Raw genomic sequence first — 25287 nt, forward strand, 5'->3', positions numbered from 1 at the left:
AGTAACACAAACCACTACATACTGTACCGTATATCTCAGCCTTATGTCGACATGAAATGTGTAATCAAAGAAATGTGAATCAGTAGACTGTTTTGAGCAGTTTTTATAGTTGCTCACAGCTGACTTCCCCCAGCTTCTGAGCAATAAGCAAAGCATGTACTTATTATCAGTATTTTTAAAGTCAGCAATTTTTTTTCCTGTTTGTGAACCTTAGTGATGTGTTCAGATCAGAATAATATAGAGAAAAATGACGATGAAGAACATTTAGTACATTGAAAATCACATTTCACATAAAAAACTATTTGAATGGCCCTGTAAAGTATCTTTGGAAGCAGTTAAATGAGGAGGCCATTAGGTAACCCCCAAAACAGGGGTGTTTGCAGGAATTTGTGAGCTGGGTGATATGGTAGCATGATTGCTAATCTATGCTACTGTAAAATATTGTTGACTGCTTAGAGGATTAGAGGCAAATTTCCCAAGAGAAAATACAAGTACTGTATGTACTGTATGTGGATGACTGGTGTATTTCCTGTATGTTGTAAAATACACAGAACAAACTTTCCATGCTGATGTTATCTTCCTTCTCAAATAATTAAACCAACTATAATAATTAATAAAATAACCTTCATTCTGCAATATTTAAAACCAAAATTGTAATTTTAAGAGGTTTAACTGGAAATAACAGGTATTAACATTTACCATTCAAATGAATCTGTAAAAGTGGTAAGCTGATAACATTTATTTTACATGCAATCTGTTAATACTGGGGTGAAAACACATTAGAAGTGGTATATGAATCTACACCAGGAGATAAGCCTGTGACCAGAAAATGCAGTACGTTTGGCTGCTCAACCATTCCTACAGTACTTCAATGGATAATGAATGCACACAGTACTTAATTGACTAGTTCACATTTAAATGAGAAGTTTCTGAATCTACTATATCATTATTTTTAGCAGCAGAACTGCAAAGAAAAAAATTGGAATTGTGGGAATGCAATGAGTACCTTTCTTCAAATCCACTCATGCAAAATCTAATCTGACTAGGATCAGTGAGTGCAGTGCCGATGGCAGAGCTGTGTAAGGAATCAGAAAATGTGTTTGAAAAATGTGGGAGAAACTCACAAGAGCCATATAAAACAACATACAGTAACATGGAGAGAAAGGTGGAAGATGGGATGAAATGCTGATATTTGTAATTGACCAAGAAATCTCCAAACATAAAGTTACAAACTTCAGAAGTCTGGAGTGCTTGAAGTACTAAAGTAGTAACATCCCAACAGATGTGTTGAAACAGTTGTGTGACATGCTTCTCTACAGCTGAGTATACGGTACAGTACATCTGTGGAGTATGCCACAGAGCACCAGCTCCACAGGTATCAAGTGAACTTTAGAAATTTACTGTCATTTGCTACCTTGAATGCCAAGTATTAGGATAATGAATACTCACTATAGCACTTTCTTTGAATTGTGTATGTACGTTTGGACTGGTGGATCCTTTCCTTTGGAACGAGTATTCTGACATCTACACAAATGGTATACAAAAAACTTTCCGAGTGTTCAGAGCAGTGACCTTATAATATGATAAACTTCCAAATTGTCTTCCAAAAACAACTCTAGTGGGACACAGAGTAACTCAGTCTTCCAGGTTGACTGAACATTCAAATCCAGTTCTTCCTTCATTTCAGCCTGGATTATTTTGAGAACCCTGCTGTGCTTGTTGAGCCAACAAATCTTTACAAATTCATTCATGGGTCTCTTGCCATTTTGTGTGAAAGCACAACCCCTCCTGTAATCTTCACTGCATTTCTTTGTAAAAAAAAAACCCTCTTCTGATAAATTCCTTGAGCAGTAGGTACGCATAAGCCACACATGGGTGTCAGACTCAATTTCTATTGTAGTTTTCCATTCAAGGCCTTAATTGCTTTTTTGGTCTGTCAGTTAACTCTGAAAATTTAACATATTATCCAAGCCTGAAACTTTTAAGGCTATTTTATGATTAAATTACCAAGTTTAAAAGACATTAAAGAAAAACTGAAACTCTGACATAATTACACAACAATTAAGTTGATACTGTATCTTGAAATGACTTGCTTTAAATACAGTATGTTGCTCTGATTGCTGGCTTGAAGTTGCTGTGAGGTTTAAAGGAGCTCAATCATGGGCTTCACAGCTTTCTCTGATTTTCACCCCTTTTATCAAGGGCACTGCAATATCTAAGCACAGGGCATAATGTGTGGGTTGGTCACACTATACCCTATGGATTAGTAATTTAATATTATACATATCAACAGAAATACATAGTTTTAAGAGTATAACCTTGAAATGTTTACTGTCATAATGAAATAATTCACTGTTAGACCCTGGGAACCTTGTCAGTGTGCTGAAAAGGCTATTTTGCTAACAAAATTACATACAGTAAGCATTTTTTAGACAGAAATTCGTGAATAACCCCTTCACATATACAGTTTAAGTTTAAAGTGCTGGTTACACGTTTGTTCTTTACTATTGCCTAAGTAGAAGCAAAAATGTTGTTCGTGATTCAGACTCTGCTTCCTTCATTCTGTCGTTTCACGAGTTTTAACATTGCCCAATGTGTTACCGAAAACATCGGACTGGAAGAATTAAAGCGCAGCTATCTAACATAACCACAGGAGGGCGCCTTCAGTAAATGCAAACTTTTCACTCAAAATACAGAATATATCTAGACTGCCTTTAGGGCTGGCGAACTAGGATCTATACGATGTAGTAAATACGTATGACTTTAATTAGAATCGCCCTCCCGATGATAAACGTCTTACACTTACAGTACTGACAAAACACTCTCCATGAATGGCTTACTACAGTACGCCTTGTCAACAAAGTGTTAATATGCTCAAGAATTTATGCAGTACTTTTTCATGCATGTGACATTTTTACTCACTTCGTTTAGCATTTATTTAGCATTTCTGCCCAAAAACGAATTAGGTGGAATAAAAGCCGTGAAGTGTTTGTTTTTTTGACGGGTAACAGGTTATTTTAAATTATTCTACCAATTTGTTTTCTGGAGAAAGCACTGGAAAGCGGACAAACCTGACATGATGTGTTAAAAACTACATCGGGAAAGAGCGCTCAGTGGATTAATCAGTCAGTTTTTGAACTGACAAGGTAAGTGTCATAGCCTGTGGGAGTTATTGTAAAAAGTAGATAGACCAAAAGTGAAAAGTTAAAACAGCGTTTTAACTATTTTTTCTTATGTTTAAAAACCCTTTTCAAAATAAAAACTCGAACCTGTTACAGTATATTTGTAAGTGTCAGAGCCTGGGGGTTATTGTAAAAACTAGACAAAGGTGAACATTCAGCCTGTTAAATAATGTTACTACTTTACAACAGGGAAGGCTCTTTATAGTTGTTTCACCCACTTTCATTTCTTGTTTCGTCGTTCTACATAATTATTAGTTATCTCTGGTGTAGGCAGTTCTTTGATTACGTTATGGTAGGTGGATGAATATCAATCATAACGAAACTTTACAAAACTGAAAGATCCAGACTTTTGTGTGTGTGTGTGTAGGGAGTGGTGATTGCTATTTCGTTGTAATATGCGTCTACAATTGTAATTGAATGCGAAAGAAACTCTCTTTTAATTGTCCTGCTGTTCAGTATACGCGGTATTTACTTTTTAATTCCTGTGTTGTGCCTTGTCTTGCTATTGTCCGCATTTCGTATACAGAATATTTGATTTAGAACCATGCTATACATATGCAATAAGATATTTTAAAGAAGAAAAAGTGACTTTTCTATGCATTTAAATATTTTCCATATTTGTCAAATAAAAAAGGCAACAGGTCTTTATGGGATATAAATTTATTTTGGAATTTTGTGTGTATGGTCACATACAGTAGGTAAAGTGAAGAGAAGAGCATTGTATCAATAATTCAATTAATTTAATAGAACGGTCAATCAATTGTACAGTATCAACATGCTTTCAAAAACTGTCCTGAGGGTTATGTACTATAATAGCCCTAACGTGATAACCTGTTATCCTGATAACCTGTCATCAGTAGTAAAACGTGCACAGCATTAAAAAAAAAAAGATATGCATACCCATTCCTAATGTCTATATCCTAATATAATATACAGTATAATTTCTATTAGGAGGCAACATACTCCTGACTATTGTACTCTTTTCCTATCCCTCTTACTCTCTTCTGGAAAGTGCTAGGGTATGGAAGATTGTGAAACACAATGTAAGCTGAACAGATGGTTACTGGATTCAAGACTGAAAGCAGACCTTAGAATGTGACTGCAGTCTGCTGCAATGAGCCTACAATGCCACCTGGCCCAAGGTCACTTCACTGCCAGAAAGAATCAAATGAATATGGTGTAAAGTGAAATGTATGGTATCACAATCAGCATTCAGGCTTGCAATGTGCTTTCAATTTAATGGGTTTTTCTACCAATTTGAAGTAAACAATTTTGGGAATTACTATAGGCACGGTCTATCTTAAATGAGCTGATTCACTTGAACCGTCTAACACTGGTATTGCTAGGATGAGTATGTATTGAATTAATGCAGAAGAGATATTACTGACAAAATATAAAATAGTGTAACAAGCACCTTTATACATGTGCTTGTGTTTTTGCATAATGTATATAAAAAGTATATATACTTTTATATGTGTTTACATATACAGTACTATAGTATGCTCAAATCATGCATGATTTTTGAAAATAAAGTAGATGTGAGGCATGATGGTGCAGTGGTGGGCATTGCTGCCTTACAGCACTGGGGTTCTGGGTTCAGTTTCTGGGGTGCTATCTATGTGGAGTTTGCTCGTTCTTCCCATGTTCGTTTCCTCCAGGTGCTCTGGTTTCCTCCCACAGTCCAAAGATGTACTGGTACCTTATCTGGCGTCTGTAGAAACATGCCCCAGTATGAGTGTGTGTGTTTGTCTGTGTGTGCCCAGCTATGGACTGGCTTCCCATGCAGGGTGTACTATGCCTTGTGCCCGTACTATGCCTTGTGCTTGCCAGGTTAGGCTATGGTGGTCTCCTGCCACCCTGCATAAGATAAGGTTTAGAAAATGGATGAACGCATACAGATTTTGGATATTGATTTAATGTTTTTGTCTGTGAATTTGATATCATGACTGGCCACAATACAAATAAGTGACTTTGATGAATAAATCACCTAATTAAAAACAGAGTAGATTGGGTTTAGGTGATGAGATGATTTAACTTATTGAATGTTAAACCTGGTATAAATGAGAAGAAACACAAAGACAAGAAGAAACATTCCCTTTTTATCAAGAGTCCAGAATCTCTGTGCCAGCAGTTTGATGGATCAACAACTTAGGTTGACTAAAAAGCAGTGGAGCCAAGTCCTGCAAGACTGCAGAAGTACAAAGATACAATTTGAACTCCTCCCTAACTTCTGTTTTTACAAATTAATTTCAGAGGATTGGTCAAATTCTGATTCATGTAATGAGGCATTGAATATAAAATAACAGAATGCTTCATATTTAGTTTTTTTCCTCACCTGGCATAGTAAATGAAAGCTCTGGTTGTAAAATCAAGGTTACCAAAATTCCCAAACTGAAAGGAAACTTAAGCACTGTTGCATATGTCTTCAATCACAGATGTATTGGTGGGCGAGCTTTGTTTGATGAAGTCTGTTTGAGGAACATCAAACATAGAATGTTCAATCACAGAATAGTAAACATGGAGTGAATGAAAGCCATGTACAGTACATGTAAGGTGGTAGACTACAATTCAGCGCATACTATAGGTGGCAGTAGAGACAGCAAGCCCTAGATTGGTTGAGACTGAAATTCTCAGTATCTGTGGCAGCAAATCTAATCTTATGCCAGTTCATGAACAATTCTCTCTGTGGATTTATTCTGTGCTTTGACAAGGCCTCAAATTACATTTTTCAGAGGCAGCTTTTTATGTGCAGGTCACTCCAATTAAAAAGATAATTTTATCCTTTGAAGCCACACTGGTGCAGTACTCTGATTGTAGGAATTTTTAGGTTCAACCTCAGGAAAATAAAATAAAATGTTCTGTGCAGCTTCAAAAAGTTCATCCAGTACAGTAGGTGGGCAATGATGAATCAGTCAAAAAAAGAAAGAAGGACGTGAAAACCTCTCTTTGAGGATCTAGACAACACCCAGAATTCTAGAATCGCTCTCATTTCAGTCAAAACATCAGCTTCCATTATAATCTGTCATTCCCAGGATTTCTGGGGTTTAAATCATAATTTCAGATTGAGACAATGACATCTGTAGTACACTGCTGTGATGGTTTCGTAACTGCCTGAAGACTTGGTGGTATTTAATACAAATTTAGAAAAGGTCCATAAGATTACTGATAAGTACCATAATACTCTAGGTGAATTCATTTCCTTTATTCAAAATGCATTTTTCATTATTTAGTATATATTATTAAATGTTCTATTGTTTTTAAAGATGTATAACAAAAATACTATTCATTTTTATGGATTACTCATAATATATTGACTCTATGACAATTAAATTCCTCTTTAGTTTCTTTGGAATAAAGAATAGAACAAGGGACTAAAAGAGACCATTGGAAAATGACGTAGACTTTGGTAACACTGTCTCTACACTTTTAAAGGGACAGTAAATCCATGTTTCATCAGCACTTGCATTGGAGTTTGATACTTTTTTATTGCTTCTCAGGATGAATGAATGTATTTCTTGAATGTGAGAATATACTCAGTCTGTTACTTAAAGGAAGAAGCCATTGCAGAAATTTGACAAATAAAAAAAAACAGTGCTTTTTCAGCCATGTGAAGGTATTATTTATTGATGCTGTATGTGACCTGTAGCAAAATGAAGAAAAGTAGAGATTCCTAGTTTTTTGATGGCAAATGCTTTTACATTGAAAATCCATGTTGGGGTGAAGGATAGTGTATTGGATTGATTTAAGGCTTAGAATACAGTATATTGTGAATATCGTGCAGCTTTTGGTGAGGCTTCCAGCTATGCCTGGCTCTGGTTACATCACAGTTTGGCTAACACAAACAGCAATCACTCAGTATGGCATTTCATTTAGGACTGTCAAACATTTGTGTCATTTGCTATAAGGTTGTAGCTTGGATGTCAGGGTTGTACTATCTATTTACAGAAAAATAATAATGTGATGTGCTTACTCTATTGCTTATTTAGTGTCTTGCACAGTTTATACAATGTGTAAATGGTTTAATCTTTGACTTCAAAAGGCTCCAACACAGATTGTCCACAATATCAAGCAAAGGCTTTAGATTCTGTAATTGGAAGCATTTCACTGCAGTCAACTGCATTGCTGAAATCATGCATCTTTCCTGAAACAAAACATAAAACAAGACTGGGCTAACATTAATATATTTACCTTACTTTGTTAGAGATATGTGATGTCTCTGAAAAACAGGAATTTGACTGAAGAAGAATGAACAATACCATACTGCCTCCAAAGTGATAGAGCGACAATACTACAAAGGAACAAGTAATAGGCTTATTCCATGCTGAAAAAGGAAGATAGAAAACACAACATTTCGGCCGTGGAGCCTTCTTCAGGTGTCAAAGTGAAGAGACGGAATGCTGGTTTAGTGAGAGAAGCGGGCATGTGGCCCAGGGACGAAGAAAATATATGCCGAAGAGATCTAGAAAAAGATTTGGAGGCAGGCATAGTGGGTAGCAGCAGGTGTAGGTTGTAGTAGTTCAGGTGGGTAGCTGCGTAGCTCACACCTGAAGAAGGCTCCACGGCCAAAACGTTGTGTTTTCTTTCTTCCTTTTTCAGCATGGAATAAACCTATTACTTGTTCCTTTGTAGCCTACGCATGCTGCCGCAGCTACCCACCTGAACTACTACGAGCTACAATACTGTTGACCTTTAGTACACCTATGCTCCTGTGTAATACAAATATACATTATGAGTCAAATAATTACTTTGACTTATTAGGGAAATACCAGAAATGAATGAAAATATGGCTAACTTTAATACTTTGCAGAATCTCATACGGTATAGTTCATGAAATAATTTACTTATTTTTGTATTTTTTAATATGAGCGGACAGATTCCTATAGTCATTTATTTATTTAGCAAACCACATCAACACTTGACTGATAAATATATTTTCACCAGTGCCTGCTGGCTCCTCATTAAGAATTCCATTAACTTCAGAACAAAAAAAAAACAATGGAAAAACCTCAGTTTTGGCAACATATAAAACAAAGATCTTTATCAGAAGAAAAAGTCTAACAAAGCAAAAAAATAAGTGAAAACACAGAAAACAGGATTTAAATAGTAATTAAAATGTGAATGTAGTGATCAAATGTATCCAATGAATTTTCATTTCATTTCATGCAGCTTAACAGTGGATCTTGAAAGGATTCCAAATTCCAACAGTTTCCTTTGTAACAATGTAGAACGCACAACATTCTGCATGAAAAGACATCATACTGCAAGCTATATTTGTATATTATTGATTGCTAGTATGATAAAACCTGCATTTTAAAATTGGGAGCGTACTGCAAGACCATGTGAGTCATTGAAGCGAGGTATTTACCTAACATTGTTTTAATCAAAATCATTGTTTGTTTTCTTCCTTCATGAATATCACTTTTATAATACTCCTATGCCAACAAAATTTTCATTTTAATAAAAAAGAAAATGGAAACCCCACTGCCATTCTGGTTTGTGAGTGGTTCAAACCATTAGGTGGCAGCACAGTAGATGTTGGATGTGAACATCCCCTCTGCAGTAATCTTGTGAGCTCAAAGATGATACCATTGGTTTGGGTGCTGTGGCTTACTCATGTTTGTGTTCGTTGTATTCTAAATTTGAGGTCTGTCTGTGGAATACCAAGTGCCATTTTCACAAGCCTACTAATTAAACTTTGTGTTTGGAATATGGGTGGCATGTTTGCTAAAACATGTTTTACATATTTTCTGGAGGTTCTCTCAATATACAGGATTTTGTGTTTCTGTATATCGCCTGTTATTCTCTCAATATTGTTTCACTTACTGGAAAGACTTCTATTTTCAGGGATAAATGAACGATTGAAATGGTTTAAACAACAAAAATGGATGTCTTGTGTGTTATTCTGAGCAGTGTTTTGGCTTCATCCCTGAATGTAAACACTGAATCTACTGACTATAGAGCTTTGTAAATTTAAATTAAATGCATAAATAAAAAACATGACAGAACATAGTCCTCTTCGAAATTAGAGTGGTTCTACTAACATGCTCATTGGTACACTGGGGCACACAACCTTTTAATTGAGGTCCTAAAATATCAGTCTACATGCAGTCCCTTTGAAATGGTATTGGTTTTGATTCATGGATGTTCATGTACATTTTTTTATTTAACACTGAGCTATATAAATATAAAAGAAAAAAAAGAAATAAAATATAAATATAAACGAAAGCTATGAACATTCTTATATGATAGAAATGCTTGATAGTCCCTTTCAATGTCTTTAAAATAATAGAATGAAATTGCAATGGCAAGTAAACATTGAGATTTTGGATTATAATTACTATAGTTATAGTACTTTAAGTGGATTGCAGTGATTATAGTCATGAAAACGTCTAAGCACATCGAAGAGCACCAATATATAATTTTCTCGAGATACGATTCAGAAATGTAAGAAGCCATTTAATGTGGTTGGACAGCCCATGTGCTTGTTACTCTGGCACTCTGGGTAAAGGTCAGATGACTTCATTAATGCTCTGGACTTGAGATCTAACAATCCTTACAATTGTGTTCCTCTTCAGCTTCACCAGCATCCCAATGGAGAACAAAGTCATGTATATGAGCTCCTACGAAGAGCGCGAGAACGGGTCTTTCTATGAAGAACGCTTTGATGGAATGAATTCCAGAAGTCTGTCCAAGCTCAACCTATGTGAGGAAGGTAAGGAAGATCCATTTGCTGTACTATTTTGTATATATATTTGTCTTATTTTTTATTTGAGCTTAAGAAAATGGATACAGAACAAAACCATATTTCCATACCCAAACAAATCAAATTATGTAGAAGTACATCATAATAAAGGAACAAGAAAAGGTTAATTACACCACAAACAATGTCTCAGTTGTCTGACAACACGTCTGGCACTAGAAGAAGGCTCAACAACTGAAACAGTGAGTTTCTTCTTTTTGCTTATCATTGTGGAAGTTCTAGTTCCTTTGCAGCCAATGAATGCTGAAGCACTAGCCTACTCAAGCCATTTTAATAAAAGAGTATCATCCAGGGATGAGAGAGCCTCCAGTAAAGTCACATCTACAGGAGAAAGGCAAAGGAAAATTACAATATTTAAGAAACCTAATTTTCCCATTAATAGTGAATTCTCAAACTGTATAATTTAGAATATAAAAAGCAGGTGTGAAGTTTGGAATCTGAAGGGGATTAGACAATCACATTCCCTTTACCAATCTAATTGCTGAAATGCCTACTTCAGTGGATCAGCTGCAGTTAAAGTAATAATTCTTCTTAGTTCTGTTTAGAAGTTCATGCAGATGAATTTCTACATGATGTGTAAGCAGCAGATCGTATTACATACTATAACTAATAATTTTTTATCTAATAACAAAGATGATTGCTGATGCATTAGCAACAGACTAAGCTGCTGAGCTTGTTTTATAAAAGCCAAATTGGTTTCCAATTTTGCTAAGAATAAGTTATACGTCTGAAGCAAATAAAGTTGATTACCTTAATAAAGGCTTTGACAGTGTTCCACAAAACAGAGGGGTCACTGACTGAGCCACAGTTAAAATCCAGATACTGGCTTATATACATTTTGTAATAGTGTGTTATTCAAATACCACTGGAGGGCACATGAAGACTTTTTAGTTAGTACAAATTTGCAGAAATTGGATCTTTACCCTTGCTCACATAATGCCACTCAAACGACAACAGGAGGACCTCGTAAAATAACCCAAAGGGAAAGAAAGGACCTATCAAGAAACCCCTGTCTAAACAATCCCCTCTCCTCATTGACTTTGTGAATCATATAGTATACCTTTATGAAACAAGTTTAAAAGGCTGATGCCCTCCTTTTATAGTACAAACACACCAGCGAAAAATAACTCTCAAGTAAGAGTAGGAAAGGTCAACTTCTATTCAACTTCTATTCACCAGGAAAAAGGACATAACATAAAACATAATCAAGGATGTGTCATGTAAAAGATACTGTACACCTCTAAACAGTATCAGAAGTCATGTAAAGGAGTCAGATGTCACATCAAAACAGATAATATAAAGGTCAATAAGAGTTCCCAAGATGAATAAGAAAAATGTTAAGATAATACCACTCAATGCATATTAAAATAAAAAGCACAAAAGGAAAAAACTCGCCTAAAGTATATCTAACCTTATCCACACACCGAATTATAAGGAAGGATGATGCAGAAAATATTAGTGTTCTTGAAAAGCAATGCTCTTATTCTGTCTGATATGACTAAATGAGTGGCTCATTAGTGCAATAGAACCCATTAACTCCTTGTAGCTTGACAAGCTGGCATTCCAAGCTTCATTTTCAATGCATGAGTATTAAGTACTCTGAGCATGAGGATTTGTGTTAGTTTGTTCACCAAAAACAAAGTCCAGTTTCAAGCTCAGAGATAAATACATCTAATAGTTTAGGTTCTCTTACATCCTAACATGGTGACAATGAGAACACAGAGATAATTTAAAATCTGAGTTGTAAAATATTGAGCAGACTATCTCTTTTTAACATGGAGCAGCAGCTGCTCCATTGACCTTGTGAGTACAGCAAACTTTTTAGTTGTAGTCTAATTGTTTTTATTTGAGGATGATATGGGAGTCAATTCAATGTTTTTAAAGTCCTCAATATTTTAAATGATTCACCAGCACAAAAATATACAAAAACAGTAATAATAAGAAACAGAAACAGAGATACCTAACTTTAACTTGAACCTCAGACTACAATCCTCAAATGATCAGACACATGATGGTCACATGATTAACCTTTGCTTTCTAGCTTTCTTTTTTAAGTTCATATCTTTTCATAAAACTAAGGCACTTTAGTTTAACAATTACACAAGATTTTAACAATAGTTGACACTAAATGGACAGGATCTTAATTTGCAAAAAAATGAATAGTGTCAAGCATCTAATAAATCTAACATTATATTACTGCAAAATAATTATAATTGAAGGAGCAATACTATTACATTTTCACCCCAAAGTATCTTACATGTTGTAGAGGGCCCATTCCTTCACCAGCCTTTTCTGTAAGAATTTGTTTCACCAATTGCATTGATGGGAAAATTTAGGAAGGATAGAATGTACAATCCCAGAGTAGAAATTGCTATGCTGGCAGATGCTGGTGTTAACACCACTATACTTTTTGAAAGGTGCCATTGGATCCTTCATGACCAAGTAGTCAGGATTTGGACCCTGGAAGCCTCTGCTTCCTGGTTTTTAGACTCTGACCAGACCAATTCTCTTATATAGTTGAGTAACAATTGATCAGTGACGGGATAGAACTTCATTCCCCCACAGCTTTCCGGGAAATGTAGTTCAGACAAGATTCTTCACCATGTCTCAAAGTACAGTACCACTGTCTCACAGACAGGTTATCTTTCTCATGTGTTTGGCAAGTAACCCCAACTGGTTTATTACACCTCTTCTTCATCATTATTAGTTTTTTTTTTTAACTTCTGCAAAAATAAGATTTGTTTTCAACTTGTTATCATCAATCTTTTTTTACACAAAGACAAAAATTCTAGGTTGTCATCCACTTTTGTTGTTCTATACTGCAGATTGGAAATTTAGAAAGTACTCTATTAGGAGTTTTCAAAAACAAGGGAAAAAGGCACATAGTGGATTTCAACAACACAATACAAAAATTCCAAAACTTTCTTGTTTTTGGTATTTCTATTTCCAATCAAATTCTGAAACTTGGTAGCACTAACGACATGGCCATCTAGAATTTACTATAACATTCTTCTAGCAAACTGATTTTGGAATTTATTTTGGTAGCAGCAGAATATATGATATAATTTACGGAAATATTTTGTCTGCTTATGTAGAAGAAACTCCTTCCATATTTGTTGAGAACTTGGAAACATACATGTTCCGCACTTCACCTTACAGCATGACCAATCATTGAATTAATCAGAAAATAACGTGGAAAATCTTCAAATGGCAAAGTAAATGTTCAGATTTCAACCCAAATGAGAATGCAGTTTACAAACTGAAGAAGAAAATTGAAATCAGAATAGGCAAGAACTCAATAGAAGTCAAAGTCAAAGCATCTCAAACTATTTTCACAAAGAGTATGGTGAGTTCAATGGATCGCATTCTTCACACAACTATTGCCTCAAAGGGATCTGCAATAAAATACTGACTTTTACTAATTTTTTCCAGACATGAAATTTACTTAAAATCAAAATGTCCCCATACACGATTCTGTTCCAATGATTAGCTTTTGGAGCGCATCATATTTTAAATTTTTTCCCTTCCAAATGTACTGCTGATATCTGTCGGTTGTGTTGTGCACATTTTGGTTGTTTCAGATGTTTTTCACAGACTTTTTTAGAAGTGAAGCATTTGATAATCATATTAAATTGTTAAATGAGAAAAATCAGATATGGAGAATTTACTTTGTATGAAACTCAGATGTATGAAACTTTTACAGCCTAGTCAAACCATGGGAGCTTTTTAAAAAATGCTTCAATCAGACAGCTAACATCAGCATCAAATGGTAATCTTTAATCAGGGCCAGTCAAATCTGTAAACTTATATCATTACTATGATCTTCGGAGAACGCTAAAAAACCCTGCATAGCTTTTCCTAGAAGTTAAATTGCTCCCCTTTATGCAGATGTTGTTCCTGGCTTTTCCTTTTACTAAAACAACATACAGTACTGCTTGCTGTTTTCTTTTCAAATATATGTTTTATTTTCCTTAGGTTTTACACAACATGTGCTGCAAAACAAAATACTTCAGATACAAAGCACCTTTGCACAATATCTACCACAATTTAATAGCTTCCAAGTGATGCTTGCTTACAAGAACTTTCAATTACACGATTCAGTTCAAACTATTATCCTCTAGGGGACAGTTTGGGGCAGAGACTGATATAAACATATAACGAAAGCAAACATTACCAACAAAGACTTCAGGACAGACAATATCTAAATAAAATAAAATAATTATTTTCCATTATATGATGTATGTCTAATACACTTAATATAGACCCAATTAATAGTCTAGACAATTCTTTACTTTGAATAATTATAACTGATTAATTTTCATTTTAAATGTGCCCAAAAAATATTTTTCCAGACATAATACATATCTGGCCTCAGGTATACTGTACATGTTTCATATCCTTACTTCACATTTGGTTATCTCCTAGACATAGAAAACTGGGACAAAAATGTGAACATCTCAGAATTTCTGGGTTACATGTAGCCCTTTTTAAGAAAGAAAACTGGAATTATCTTCCACCATCTTGTTCTCATCAGATACAGTAGGTAAGCAGAACGGTACTATGATTGGTAATCAATAACAATCAAATTAACTGCTACAATTCTATTAGAACTAGAAGTCTTAAAAAAACTGAGAGTGTAAACTATTTCCATTTGTTTCTCTATTTGCACTGCATCAGCAAGGAATGGACCACATCTACGCTCACACCTCTAAAACATGCAGTCAAAACAATTTTTTTGACATTACAAATTCCACCACAGTGCAAGTACTGAATTAAAGACTGATATGTCTCCCACTAATGTCACCTGGCTCACTGAAATGCCCCCAACAAAAAAGCACTTTTGATTTCGGTCTTCCTTTTAAAACTTTTGAGGATGCTGTAAAGATGCAGGGAGGATAAAGTGACAAAGCTTATGTGTCATGGTCCACAGGAGACTTCCGGCTCCTTCTACCACATGTTTATAAAGTTTATTGTATAACCCTGGAGGAGAGGGTTGCTCTCAGCCGTGGACTCCCGGAGTTTTCCTGACAATTAAATAAGGTTTTTCCTCTCCCCTGTGCTGTGCAGCTTATTCCACATGTGGTACTTGCTTGGTCAACATCCAACCCCTAGAGGGCTCTCCACTTCATTCCTGTTCCTAGTTCCGTGTGATTATTCATGTCCTTCCAGTTAGTCTTGTTTAGTCCCTGTTTCTCCAGTTATACTCGCTCAGCATTAGGGTACGGATGTCACAAGTACGGAACTTGCACCAGGTTGCCCCACGTCCATGTCCTGAGGGCATAGGCCTCTTCCCCGACATCGCCTGACCCCTGAGCCTGGAGCAAATCTCTGCGTTTGCACCATTTTTGCCGCTACTCTTTGGGTCTCTACTGCTCTTCTGTTCATTCCACAGCTGGCCTTTCCGGCGTCTGTGACATATGTTTTTCCCCCCAAAAAAAGCTCCTTATTTTAAATGAAAATTTCAACAAAATAAACATGAGAAAAATATGTATAAAATGTGCCTTATGGTAGCTTTTAACAAAAAAAAGCAGGTAACAGTCTGGTAAAAAGATAATGATTGTTAGCATCATCGTCAACGACGTTCCGCCTCTTTCTCATACTGGGTGATCACTCATTCAACCCCTCTGTGCAGGCCACCTCACAGGATGATTAAGCTCTTTTGTGGTCACACTCTACTATCTACTACTTTGGATCACTGAAACGTTCAAAGAAGATCTATCAATCCTTTTATCCATCCATTTTCTATACCACTTATCCAATATAGGCTCGCGGGAGGGGTCCGAGCAAGCAGCAAGCATCAGTTGCAAAATGGGCTACACCCTCGATGGGACAGCAGTCTACCGCAGGGTACACAAAGAAACAAACACAACAGCAAAGGACATAAAAAATCATGTTAACCACAAGGTGGTTGTAGATATTTCAGTTGAAAGAATGTTAACCAGGCTGAAAAGTACAAGGCAGAATATCACAAGGCAATGTGTTATATTTACAGTATGTAGGACTGTGCAGTGTATGCATATTTGCAGCACGCATAGTGGGTAAATCACTGAAAATAATTGCCCCAGGCAATATTTGCATTTTCAGAACTTAGTACTGCTTGACCATTGGCAAACATGATTTTTTACTTTTTATGTACACCTTGGCTATATTCTGCTTAATTTTTTTTGGAATTTTATTTCTTCATTTATTCTATGGCATACTCATCTTATTGCCTTTGTAAGAATACATTTGGTGCGTTTCTCTGGATGCAATGCATGTGCTCCAAAAATCTGATTCCCGTCTCAATTTACATGACATCATCCTTATTGTGAAAATTAAAACCATGCTCCTAGCAGTTAAAAGTGTGCTTAAGCAGAATAATGTGAATATTGTCTGCTGGTCTAATATTTAAATACTCCGTGGACCTGCTTGCCTTAGAGGCTTTTATTTACATTAAAAAGCATGATTAATTAGTTCTTACAATATTTCTTACTAGATGGATTTGGATCTTAAGTAGAGCTGCTACAGAAATGTGAGATGAAATACAGGGATAAAAATCTTTTTTCTTTTCTGAAAGGAAATGTAATTTTCTGATTTGTGGCTTGGATGAGGAGCCTTAGGAAAGATAATAATAATAAATAACATTTCCACTATACCACAAGGCTTTAGAATTAAGTTTTAAGAGGTGATAATTTATTTTATGAGCTGACACGAGATCATTTTTAGATTTTAGGTATCAGTTCTGAGAAATATGTTTTTTTTAGGGTTTTGAGGGCATTTCTTTCTGAGTTTATGGTTGAACAAAATGTCAAGTAGCTGTTCATGTGCTGAATTGTGCAATTTTATATGGTTGTCAGTTTTTGTTTAAATATGATTTTTTTTAATTACCATAATTCTATTTCTTTTCAAGCAACCGTGTCACTGCCATGATTTTTAACCTTACAAACAAATAGAGTATATTCTACAGCAGCAAAAACTGATTATATTGGGTTGAGCAACCTGTTGATGTGTTGGTGCTATAATTATAGGAAAAGCTCTAGTTTCTGTGGCAGGTGCTGGGTATGTGATTCCTTGAGTGGCAGTTATGGAAAGTATTTAAGCAATTTGCTTCCCCTGGAATGGACCCTTCGTATCCTCTTTCTCATTTCACTCTGGCTCCCCCTCTCCCACCTTAACCCCCCCCCAAAAAAAACAAAAGTACTGAGAGACCCCTGCTCTCTCTCTTTCACCTGAGATTTATTCTAGAACCACACCTGTCCATCCTGCTTTTCTCCACCTCCATCAATAGCACGCCACACAGTAACAATTAGGGCAATAAAACTTAGGGCAATAATAAAGGACTAGGGCTTACCTGGGGAACAGGCAGATGGGAACAGGCTGACAGGAATGGGACTGCCCAGGGAACAGGCTGACAAGATCTCAATGCCACTGGACCGGTGCTCACGCTAAAAGATGGTGAGGACATCATGGTGGACTTGTGTTTCAGGATTCACAGTATTCAGCTTGACAAAAGGCAGATAACTCAAAGCACAGCTGGTCATAACACTACCATTGGTAACTCAATGTCAGAGCACCGTTCCAGTGGTGTTTCAGGTCTTAAATAGGGTGATTAATGGGATGACTGAGAGCCTGATTGAAAGGGAAAGGGTGCACTGACAGGTGGACGTACAGTACATGGGGGAAATGTAAACATGTGTGGGATTGCAGTGAAACATACTGTTACTGGCTGCGAGGTGCTGCCAGTAACAGTATGTATCAGGTAGACAGGCATCACAGTATCTATAGTATATAACTAATAAAGAATGGCATACTCAATCAGGTAAAGAGACACTCATTTTCAGGCCTGACTGGCTTTAGGAACACAAGACTGGTTTCCATCACCTTTCCTGGCCAGGAAAAAGCTCAGATAATAATAAAGCCACCATAATTCTGTTAAAAGCTGCTTTAATTTGTGCAACATGCAGTTCAATCCCACACACCAATCTCTCCAAGAGACAGGATGTTGGTGTGCAGCATTTTTTTTTAAATGCCTGTTTTGTATGCCTTCTTGGGGAGGAGTTCCTTATATTTTGGTCTGTAAGCATACAGTACATGTTAATTCATAACGATATGGTTAGGGTTTAGGAGGACAGTTATAAATCAATTTAAACAAAATTATTAATTGTAATTGAACAAATAGATTAAGGGACAGTAGATAGATACTTTATTGATCCCTTGCGGGAAATTGCAGTGCAACAGTAGCTTAACACAGACAACACAGCCACAGTGTATACTGAACAGAACAAGAACAAACCAGAACAGAACAGTACACAAAAAAGTCGTATTGCACAATATGAATATAAATATAAATGTATTGCACAGGTCCCTGGCATGTATTGCACAAAAACAGTTGTAAACGGGAAAAGAAAAAGAACAGATGTATCAGTTTACTGTTCAGACAAGAAACAGGTCACTGTCAATGTTGCCTCTGCCCAGACGCAGGGTGGATGCGTTGTACAGTCTTATGGCAGAAGGCAAGAATGAACTCCTGTAGCGCTCCCTGTCGCACCGTGGATGGATCAGCCTATTGCTGAACGTGCTCTTCATTTCTACAAGCATGTCATAGAGGGGATGGGAGACATTGTCCATGATGGCCTCTAGTTTGGACACCATTCTCCTCTCAGCCACTACCTCCAGGGGGTCCAGGCCAGAACCAATGACAGAGCTTGCTCTTCTGATGAGCTTGTTCAGCCTGTTAGAATCCACTGCTCTAATCCCAGAGCCCCAGCATACTGTACCACCGCATAGAAAATGGCACTCACCACCACCGACTGATAGAACATATGTAGCATCTTACTACATACATTGAAGGACCTGAGACTCCTCAAGAAGTAAAGTTGGCTTTGACTCTTTTTGTAGATGGCCTTGATGTTCTTAGACCATTCCAGTCTATCATTGATGTGCACTCCCAGGTACTTGTACGAGCCCACCATCTCCACGCCACTCCAATGGATGTAGACAGGAGTAGGTTTGACCTTTTCCCTCCTGAAATCTGCCACCAGTTCCAAGTGTCAGTGAAACAGCAGACTATGAGCCTTGCATATGACGAGTGAACAGTTAAGCATTGGGGCTGACTGTTTTGTGCTTGAAATAGACACTGGAAATAAATCTTATTGTGCTCCATGTCAGTATGGTAGAAAACTTTGCTTTCCTTGGTAATCCACTCTGTTCTACTTTATGTGTTCCTGAAATAATATAATATAATATAATATAATATAATATAATATAATATAATATAATAATACCCTGATTTTACAGTACCAGTGTATTGTCATATGGATCAAGCCATACCCTTAGAATAAAGGGGATTTAAATCTGACAAAAAACAACAGTACAGTACCTGTGTTTTATGGTAGCCAACACTTGTACTGTAATTGTATTAGAAATACAAAGTTCATGCAATGTTAGAACAGATTGTTTGATAAAAATAGGCAGTGCACTGGCATGGAAATGAACAAAAACGTCACCATGCAATGGTGCAGGACCAAAAACGCCACTTGGAGAGAAAATGAAGCTAAAGCAGATCGATCTCATTCAGTGCTTGACTGTCAAGAAACACCTCATGTCACATGTCAACCCTTAAAAGCATTTAGTGGCTTACAGTGTTGTATTCCAACTTGTGTTATATTAAAAAATGCAGTAAACACCAGTTACTAAGAGGAAATGCAAATTAATGGCTTTACATGTTCTGGAGTTAGTATATAGAGTAATGTGCACCGAGACCAGCTGGAACATTCATTTATACACTCATCTCATCAGGCAATGTGCCTGGAAGAATCTTTCCAGAAGAACATTTTGCTGGAAACACACTTAACAAATGATAGAAGTTACTGTTTGTTAACATTTGTATGATGTTTATTTGCAAAGGTCATGGCACATATTGTCCTTGAACAGGTAAACAGTTTGGTGAGACATCGTATGCCAATAATGTTTGTTTTCTTTTTTACATTAACCAGCAATGTACTTTAATTTATATAATGTTAGGTGTGATGGTTGTGAGTGTGAAGGTGGTTGAATGACAGGGTTTGGAATTCTTGCAGCATCTTACCCTATTTAATTCAACATGGACAATATACAGTAGGTTTACAAAGAAAAGCATTCAATTTTTGTTCATTAATGAGAAACTTTGCACTAGTAAGACAAATTCAGATTTTTTAATTGACTTTATACAATAAATGTCACAGTATCAGCCTTTAATGACTTCCTCTCATTGTAGAATAAGCACCCAGGCCATGTTGTTCAAGTCAGATGGCTGAGATTCTCAGATCAATTAACTACTAACTACAAAATGGGTAAAGAATAGGCCAAATGGCCTTCTCTCATTTGTAAACTTTTTTGTGTTCTTAAGTTTATTCTTCTAATAAGCATTTCACTTCTTTGTTTTGTAGTCAGCTCAGCCAAAAGGAGGAGAAAACCTGATCATTGCTGTTCTCATCTGAATTCATTATCAGCTATCAAATATGCCATCCTGTCACTGTATATTCTTGTTCTTCTCAGTATTTTTGGCCTCTGCATAGCAGGTAAGTTGTCCTTGTGAAGTTGTGTTCCTTGTGAAATTTGTTCTGTATAAAATGAGACCTTTGTTGTTGGCTCTCTAGTATTTAAAAGAAAATGACTGTAGACCACAAAATCCTTTGCATTTGCCATATGAAAATCATTTGCACAAATCAAAGGCGTGTACATGATTTGATGGACAACATTAATTTTCTCTTATGAAAGTTGTTTTTTTGATACACCAGAACCTCCAAATTCTTCAGTTTTATGTGAGTAAGATTTATTCTTTCCTATGCTCTCTGCAATGAAGGAGGTTATTAGGATTAAAGTTGGTAAATTAAAAAGCCAAAAATGAAGATACGCAGTATAACACATATCTCCATATCTTAAGGGCTTAAGAGAAAAATACAATTCCCTTTTTTGTGCTAAGCCCTTATGTTTCTGTACCAAAGTTGTTAATCCATATGGCTTTACTTGAGAAAACTATTCTTCAGCATTGGTCCATGACATCATACATCCCCATGGATTAAGGAAAAATGGAAAAACTGCTTTAATAGTGTGACAAAGTCTTGGATTACACAGAAAGAGCATACCTTTAACCAAGTGTCTACAATAATTACTCAGCCAGTTCCACTTTTCCTATTTTACGAATATTTCATATTTATTTTGAACATTGCAAAACACAAGCTACTTTACTTTTTAATTTTACATGTACTGTATATTCACATAATGTATAAAAGGTGTCCTAACACTTTTTCTCCAATAATATTTTTTTGAAAAAGATTGTATGTCATATACAGTAAATTAAAGATGTTGCCCTGCTAAATCCAATTTATCTGAATGTTTGTAGCAAATAAGGTGAAACGCTTCCTCCCACTATTGTACTCCTTATACCACTGATTTCCTTTTCACAATGTGCTGATCAGGTATGCCAGAAAAATTGCTATTCATGGTTCACAAATTTGAACACATGGGCGACCTGTTGCAGAGAACCCTACCATGAAGTTCACAGTCATACAACACTGTTGAATTTGAAACAGGTGTGACATTAATCTCCAGCAGCATAGGGCTGGACCTCTGCAATCCTATCACAGAGTTCTGAAAATACTGCCTTTCCAGGAGCATCTGGAAATCTGATGGATATGTTGGCCAATTTAGGAGGTCAAGTTGAAGGATGAGACAGTTACACAGAATCCAGCTACTATATACCCTTTGAAGACAGATCGATCGATTTGCTTTGCTGTCAATGTTGTAGAATTAGTTACATACAGCTGTAACACATACCTAGAGGAATCCGTGACAAGGAGCAAATAAGAATTTGACTTCATAATTGACAATCAAATTATTTTTATGTGTACTTGAAGTGGAAGCAAGCTAGCTATAATTTGTACAAACTCACTGTAATGTTTGGAGTGATCCTACAAATGACAGGCTATCATTGTGTGGATTTTCATACAACTGATGAAAAGCAAAATTAATAATACATGAATTTGAAAAAACTTCATAGTTTAATGAAACTCCAATTGGCTCATGTGGTATTTAGTTTGGATTGAGATAACTGTATTGTCTTTTGCTGAAAATTATTTTCAGTTATTATTATGTCTTGCATGAATTACTTGGACAAAAAATATATTGGCTTTGGTAATGGCACTTTGATTTTAAATCAAAGAATACGTACATCATTTCATTTGCTTGGACAATATTGCCATTGCTCAGACAGACTGAAATCACTGATATTTAAAATCTTCTTTTTGTCCAGCTGAAGATATATTTTTTGAGGTTCTAAATGCCTGATTTTATTTACTCACAAGACAGCTTGACATTAATAGATTGTCTGTAAATGTTCTTGTGATCCCTTCTTTCTCTCTAAAATACATTGGGGTTTTTTTTCTTCAGAATGGCCTTAAGAGAAAAATATGCTGAAATTTTTAGATAGAGTAGCAAATCTGTCAAAAGTTCCAAATAAGGAGAGTATCATTAATCATAAATGGGCTGTATATATCCTTAAAAAGTAGTAGATGTGATCAAAGGCAGGCAGGAATTCTTCTCCAGAAAGATATACATATAATTTTTTATATATAATATGTATGAATTAATCAGATCAAAGGTTTTATACATAGAAAATAATCTTTAAAAACAAAACATATACAGTATACAGAATTAGCATACACCCTTAACATTAATATGTTTATCATCCTGTGCTTACTGTGTATGAATGAGATTTCTTTTCAAATAATGTACTAGAAAATGAATGTGTTACTTCTCGATCCTGTCATAATACTGTAGATTTATAAACTGAAGCTCTCAAGTGTTTGATGAGGTAACCAAAGCAGTTAATCTCTAATAATGTTTTGCAAATTGTATGAAACACTTATTTCTACAGCCCTGAAGATGAAGCATTTGTGCTGACAGGGGCAAAGTGGTTAGTTTATATTAACAATCATAAAGTCTTCATCTCAATGAAATTTCAAATCTAGATCCATGTAAGACCCAAACAAAACTGCATAGGCAATATGAAAAGAAAATTGACTTGAAATCCTACTGTTATATTTAAGAGCTTTGTTTTGGAAATGATGGTAGAAAAGAAATTAATAAACCCTTTTCAAACCCATGAATGTCAACATCAAACGAAGAAAACTCACACTCAAACATGATTTTCCAAAGCTCTGAATGGAAAGGAGACATACTGTACACATCATTTTCTAATGGCAAATTAACACATTGAGAAATATCTGAAGTTCAGGTGCTTTTATAGAAAAGAAAAATATCTGTTTTCTGTTACAATTTGAAATTTGCAATTAGTGGGAAAGGAAAGGTTTTGATATAATCCTGGTTTAATCACAATTTGAAATTAATGATTATAGCCAGTTTATACCAACAAAATAATTATTTTGTACTACTTTGCATACTGAATATATTGCAAAATGGGAGGTATTCCGATTATGCTTTACAAAAATGAACAGTGAAAAAGTCACTTAATATTCTGTAGCCTGTAGCCATAACAATAACAAGGAGGGTCACACACTTGTTAAGGCCATTTTTTTAGTGGCCCCACCACGTTTGGTGAGCTTTGCATGTTAGGCCCCAGCACATGTTAGGCATGGCTGTTTCTTCTTTAGCTTCAAACCAATAGGAGCCTATCACTTTCAAAATAGATCAACTCTGTAAATGTAAATCAGCAAAATGGATTAATTTACAGTATGTCATGCTTTCTCTTTTAAATGTCAGTGCACCTATTACAAAAATATTTGGGGAATATTTTGGAGTTATAGTGATAGGTCTCTTCTGATGTTCAGTAAATTATATGGAGCCTTTGTTGATTTAATCCTGATTTATGTAAAGTTATTGGAGCCAACGCTTAGACCTCTATCATAATCAATATAACATCATGTGTTATTGCGTTGTATAACCAGGATATCTAGGATATAAAATGTTAAAGAAAACACATTTGATCTCAATGTTTGCACTGAGAATATTCCTTTATTTCCAAAGACTAAGCACAAATGTTACATTTTTGTGTTTTGTACTTGTGTGGTAAGTTCATTTATGAAGTGTATTTTAGCATATTGTTTGTTTAGGAAATACAGTAAATGAATGTTACAACATCTGGAACATCTGAAGTTCATGGAGAATATGAACAACAATTGAAGTTCAAAACAATGCTCATATTTGTTTTAGACTGGCTTTACTGTGGCAATGATTTATTTGTTTGGGTTAGTTTTCAAGTTGAACTTCCAGGTCTCTTGAATTTGTGATGTCCTTATTTTAAAACATACTGTACCACAGACAGCTGCTAGTAAATTATTACTCACATCCATTTTAAATAAACTTGCAGCAGAATTCATTCACCTTAACTGAAAAAAATGCAGGAGGTTCCTAAAAAAGGATTACAGCAGTGTTGGCTTAATGCAAAGAGCAGGTCCTTAGAGAAATATGACTGCTTATTTTCTTTGAAATAAGAATTCGGTGAAGTCTTTAAACCTGCGAATGAATGAACTTTCCTAATGTCATAGTAAATGGTCTATTTTTAAAAGTACCATATCGGTAGGTTTTCCTGTAATTTGAAGTTTAAAATGAATTTAATAACTGAACTAGAAAATCTGTTTCTTATTTCATTGTCAAGTAACATCTAATTCACATAACCCATTTTAGATTCAGCATCATACTGGAGACATACACCTGAATGTGTTTACAGAAAATCCTGAGTGTTCACCTTATGTTATCATTCTGCTAGCATGTTTAAGCATATGTGAGCAGCAAAGGAACAGGTAAATGTTCATTCCACGATGAAAGGTAAAGAAAAGAAGCACACCTGCCTCTAGCCTCACAGAGGGGTTTCAGAATTCCAATTGCAGAAAGACATTCAAAATCAAAACTATCCTGAAATTTGGATCACATCTTCCCCCATCTCTCAACAACAGATTCATCTCTTTCTAATTTGCATATTTTGATTTATTCTCCTTTCCCTACTGCTTTCCACCCCTTCTTACCTACTCTATCTTTTGTTCTCCTGTGCTGTATTACTACTTTCCCTCTGTTCTTCACACCAGAAGAAGGCTCCAAAGCCAAAATGTTGTGTTTCTTTTCTTTGCCTTTCAGCATGCAAGAAACCTTGACCTGTTATAGTACTTTGCATCTTAATGAGCTCTTTCAGTTGATCTGCCTTCTAAATGAAATAGACATTAATCTACAAAATAACAACCCATCTGATCTCTTTTAGTTGAATACTGTATACTGGTTTTAGTAGAACCTTCCAAACCTCCCAAGAAAACAGTAAAATCTGTCATGTCATTTACTAAGCAGCTTTATACTGTACCATACAGTGTTGCGGGA

At 35.7% G+C, this 25287-nt stretch overlaps 1 protein-coding gene across 2 annotated transcripts in view; it reads left to right on the forward strand.

Moving 5' to 3' along the window:
- The first annotated feature begins 2734 nt into the window (after positions 1-2734).
- Positions 2735-25287, forward strand: part of scara5 (scavenger receptor class A, member 5 (putative)) — an 84426-nt gene continuing 61873 nt past the window's right edge. The window contains exons 1-3 of one of the 2 annotated variants that reach the window (XM_088624950.1): positions 2735-3146; positions 9758-9894; positions 20349-20480. In XM_088624950.1, the coding sequence (XP_088481076.1) occupies positions 9774-9894; positions 20349-20480 (253 nt within the window). In that variant the 5' untranslated portion in view covers positions 2735-3146; positions 9758-9773. The remainder of the gene's footprint in view (positions 3147-9757; positions 9895-20348; positions 20481-25287) is intronic. The other variant, XM_088624951.1, reaches the window with a different exon arrangement.

This window comes from Lepisosteus platostomus, chromosome 3 (assembly GCF_059453375.1).
Source record: "Lepisosteus platostomus isolate fLepPlt1 chromosome 3, fLepPlt1.hap1, whole genome shotgun sequence".
NCBI classification, from domain to species: domain Eukaryota; kingdom Metazoa; phylum Chordata; class Actinopteri; order Semionotiformes; family Lepisosteidae; genus Lepisosteus; species Lepisosteus platostomus.